This window comes from Populus euphratica, unplaced genomic scaffold, assembly GCF_000495115.2.
Source record: "Populus euphratica unplaced genomic scaffold, PopEup_1.0 scaffold2821.1, whole genome shotgun sequence".
NCBI lineage: Eukaryota > Viridiplantae > Streptophyta > Magnoliopsida > Malpighiales > Salicaceae > Populus > Populus euphratica.
Window position 1 is genome coordinate 8962 of NW_011502663.1, and position 4426 is coordinate 13387.

The window sequence follows — 4426 nt, forward strand, 5'->3', positions numbered from 1 at the left end:
TACATGGAAAACGATGGCTCTTTTACTTCTTCCTGTTAGTTTGAGGTTAGAGACTAGGGAGCTCGAGGCTTGGGACAGATATGGATCATATAGATTTCCGCACTTCTTCAACATTCATGCACTCAACTTGCTCTCTCTCCCTCTCTCTCTCTCTCTCGCACTCTCACTCTCTACTTTATTTTTCTTCCTCTCTCCTACTCTGCATTTCTTGATTTCTTTCGTTTTTTTTTTTTCGGTGTCCATAATCACACTTCTGACCTCTCTCTCTCTTGACAAAGAGTGATTTGATTCCTTCTTCTCCTCTATTTCTTTTCAACATTCATCCGTTCCTACTTCCTATCCCTCTTTCCTTCACTCTCTCTCTGTCTCTCAATTTTTTTCCACATTCTCTCATCTCTAGTTTTGATCTTCGCATCAAATGAAGGTTTGGTTCTCTCTTCTAGAATCTTTATTTATTTACGTATTCCCTTTATAATTCTTTATTCGGTTTTCATTCTTTAAAAGGTCGGATGCTTTCTAAAAGGAATTTAAGACATTTTGGTTTATGGGTTCATTTGATTCCTGGTAACATAGTTGTTTGGATGGGTCCATGAGTATCAGGGGTCTCTTTCTGGGACTGGTTTAAAGGAAGAATTAGTATTTTCAGTGCTCTTTTTAAGAACAGAGTCTTTTGAGTGCCAAAAGTTCAGGTTCAGAATTTGTACATTAGTCCAGTTCTGGTCTTTTTACAGACAACTGATCATTAAAAGTTTGTTGATTCTGTTTTGGTGCCGTGTATCTGTAACGTTTTGATTTTCGGTATCTATAGGAGTGAAGACAATTTGATGCTTTAGCCATTTTTTTAAAATAAAATTGGTTTTGATCGCTTTGATTAAGTTTGATGTGAAATGATTAATGAATATGTGGAAGTAGTTGAATTGAAGCTCTGAGTTAGATCTATTTGATTTATGCCTGCAGAAGTTTGTGTTGAAGGTGGACTTGCATGATGACAAAGCCAAGCAAAAGGCTATGAAGACAGTCTCTACTCTTACAGGTACCAAGTTCAATTTATTTTTTGGATTTCCATTGAAGTTTGTTTTTTCTTATGTGTAATTTGGGTTTTTTAGATTTCAGACAGGAGGGTAGTTCGTTGAAAAATCACTCTCTGATGTTTGGTTACAAGGGTGGGGTAGGTGAAGGGAAGCAAATTGCTTAAAATTGCATCTGTAACTTTTTTTGTTTGTTTTTTCCCCCTCCCTTTCCGTAATGATTGCTCTCTCTAATTTCTTACAAAAAGGGTTTTCATTTTTGGTCGGTACTTCTTTCTCTGCTTTAATTATTTCTATCTAGATGTAAGGTGATATGAATGTCCGTGCCAACCAAATCAGTCAGGACACGCAAACTAGCAATGAAAAATTTGGTGTTGGAGGGAATACCCATTTTATCAGATATTTCCTTGAAATTGTTTCATGAAAAATCAACCATGTATCGAGTGAGTAGATCCCATGATTGAATTCTTTCGGAAAATGATCTTGGGAAGAATATTACTTTCTGTAAGATTAGCTTTATTCTTGATGCAATAACGTGCTAGTGTTTGTTTTGTACTCTGCACAATTACTAGTGCACTGTTAATACTAGAAAGATCAGATTTTGTGAGAAAATTCAGGAGGCAGCTTCTGTAGGCCATCCAGTATACCTCCTAATCACGAAAAGGCACGCGAATGGATTTCAAACTTTCATGTGATGCGAGACAGGGTTGCTCATAATGATTCCTCCGAAAAAAATTCAATTTCTTTCTTGAAGACGTGGCAGGCTTAGTAAGCCTCGTGGGCAGAAATCGAAAATGATGGGTGTATCAATCTGCAGATGTTTGCGCTGCAAGCTGTTAGCGCGCGGGACAATAGTGTCGTTGTGGAACATTGACGTGCATTTATTTTAGAAAATAATTGTGAAGCGATTTTTTAATATCATTTTGCAATTTTATAGGAATTGATTCCATGGCCATGGACATGAAGGCGAAGAAATTAACCGTTATCGGAACGGTTGATCCTGTAAATGCAGTCAGCAAACTGAGAAAATATTGGCCAACAGACATTATCACAGTAGGGCCAGCAAAAGAGCCTGAGAAGAAAGAGGAGGCTAAGAAGGAGGAACCCAAGAAAGAGGAGGCTAAGAAAGAGGAAGCCAAGAAGGAAGAAGCGAAGCCAGAGGAAGCCAAGAAGGAAGAACCCAAAAAAGAGGAAGAGAAGAAGGAAGAGAAGAAGGAGGAGGAGAAGGGGGAAGAGAAGAAGGACGAGAAGAAAGAGGAAGAGAAGAAGAAAGAGCCAGCACCCCCTCCGGACCCGGTTATGGAGCTTGTCAAGGCCTACAGAGCTTACAATCCTCAAATGACCACATATTACTATGTCCAAAGCATGGAAGAGAATCCAAATGCGTGTGTAATTTGTTAGGTGTTGGGCTATTATAAATTAAATATGATAGCTTTTCCGGCCGGTTGATGACGGTTTTTAATCTCATCACTGTGTGTTTATCCTTGTATATAGGTGGTGCCGTGGTGATGTATGTGCCTCTTTCATCTATATTCAGACAATTTGTAGAAAGAATAAATGGAATTTCGCTACTGGCACACTGTTTTCTCTATACAGTCTGTGCAAGAATGTTAATTCCGTTACGTTTTTGACAAATCTTCATGCAGCACGAAGATTAAAGAAAAGCTAAAAAGCAATCGTGGTTGATTTGAAGATATATGAGAATTCCGGGTGGGTCACAACTCGTGCTGGATTTTGTTTTTCTTGCATATCTCCCACCGTCTTCCCCTGTGCATGTGTCATACGTCGAGGAACAAGTGAGTCTGTGGGTCGCGTTGATCTTAACTTGTTGTCTCTCCCTTTCGGCTTTCTCCCATGTCATCTAAAGTGCCGTGGTCCAGCTAAATTTGTCGGTGTCGTTATACCATGGTGATTTCAAAGGACCCGACTCTCTGCTTGACAATTAGCGTGCCACTGTTTAGTGACATTTCTGGCTAGCTATTTCTTTTCACCTTAAAATGCTTTTATTCCTTGAAATGAACTCCTCCTATCGGGGCTTGCTGAAATGAAAGAATCTCCAAATGACATGACATAACACCCTTGGATTTAAGTTTAATCACTGCTACTTTCAAATTCCATGCTGTAATACTGACGTCGTCGTCTGTACTGTAAAAGTCGAGATTTAAAGGGAATCTAGAAAGGAATTGGAAGACATCTTGGTTGTTGGGCAGTGTTTATTTCGCGGTAGTATTGTTTTTTTTTAATAATATGTAAATTAATTTTTTAATATATTTTTTATTGTTATGATAGAATGAGGTTAAAAATAAAGTTTAAAAAATAAAAAATATATTATTTTAATATAGATTTTAAAAAATATTTTTAACTATTTACTACATTTCGTAGCTTAGCTTATGAAGAGAGGAGAATTTCTGAATTATGGCTAGATTTTCAAACTAGTTTACAAGCGGGGTTGAAATAATTAAGATAGTAAAATTACTAAAAATAGTACATTTTGATTATACAACAACATAAAAAATACAAGTCACTCGGCAAGAATTGAGCAAGAAATAAAATAATAATGGCAATAAAATCAAGCCATAAAAATTATCAAGAATGGTAAAATTAAAAACATGAGCCTATAAATTTTAAGGAATATAGTATAATTTATCATGTTTTGAGTTTGTTTTTTATAAATTATTAATTTGAGTATCATGAATTTTAAAATTATTAAAAATTTATTTAATCATTAATTTTAGAATTTTAAAGAATTACTCGATATATATATAATTTAGTTTTAATATTCATGATTAAAATGAAAAAAAAAATTATAAATAAAAAAATTAAATGGCGAGATTTACCGTATGTCTGATAATGGGATTGTAGCGAGATTTATAATATGTTTGATAATGTGGTTGTAATTGTTTTTAAAAATACTGTTTACTTGTAAATATATTAAAATAATATTTTTTATTTTTAAAAATTATTTTTAATAACAATATATCAAAATAATCTAAAAATATTTAAAATATATTAATTTAAAATATAAAATATTTTTTAAAAAAAATATTTTGAAAATATAAAATCAAATAGGCAATCGAATATACCTCTAGCAAGCGTAGCTGGCTGGTTTCTCACAACGAGCGTCCCGGAGCTTAAACCGGGGGTCATTTGAATACTAGTAAACAAAGCAATGATCAAGATAGTGAAAGGTCAGCAAAGGGTCCCAAACCAAACCTGAATCACTGTCTCTGCCATCCTTGAGCTGATCTACCCTGTCAAGATAGTCAAACGCCATCAATTTTATTCCTGACAGCTCAGCTCCTCTAGAATCTGATGACGTGTCAAAAATCATCAACATTTTCTTGATTTTTCCATTTTATCCTCTGAGGAAGTGATATAATAAAATATGTATGTATGTA

At 34.9% G+C, this 4426-nt stretch overlaps 1 protein-coding gene across 2 annotated transcripts; it reads left to right on the forward strand.

Annotated features, from left to right (window-relative positions):
* The first annotated feature begins 219 nt into the window (after window positions 1-219).
* On the forward strand, window positions 220-2623 carry LOC105119372 (FK506-binding protein 4). Of its 2 annotated transcripts, none has more exons than XM_011017496.1 (3): window positions 220-424; window positions 958-1033; window positions 1966-2621. In XM_011017496.1, the coding sequence occupies exons 1-3, from the start codon at window positions 419-421 to the stop codon at window positions 2427-2429; spliced, it is 546 nt and encodes a 181-aa protein (XP_011015798.1). In that variant the 5' UTR covers window positions 220-418; the 3' UTR covers window positions 2430-2621. The 2 variants fall into 2 exon arrangements, with proteins under 2 accessions (XP_011015798.1, XP_011015799.1); XM_011017497.1 differs by lacking the exon at window positions 220-424 and adding an exon at window positions 487-689 and having other exon boundaries at window positions 1966-2623.
* The last annotated feature ends 1803 nt before the right edge of the window (window positions 2624-4426 follow it).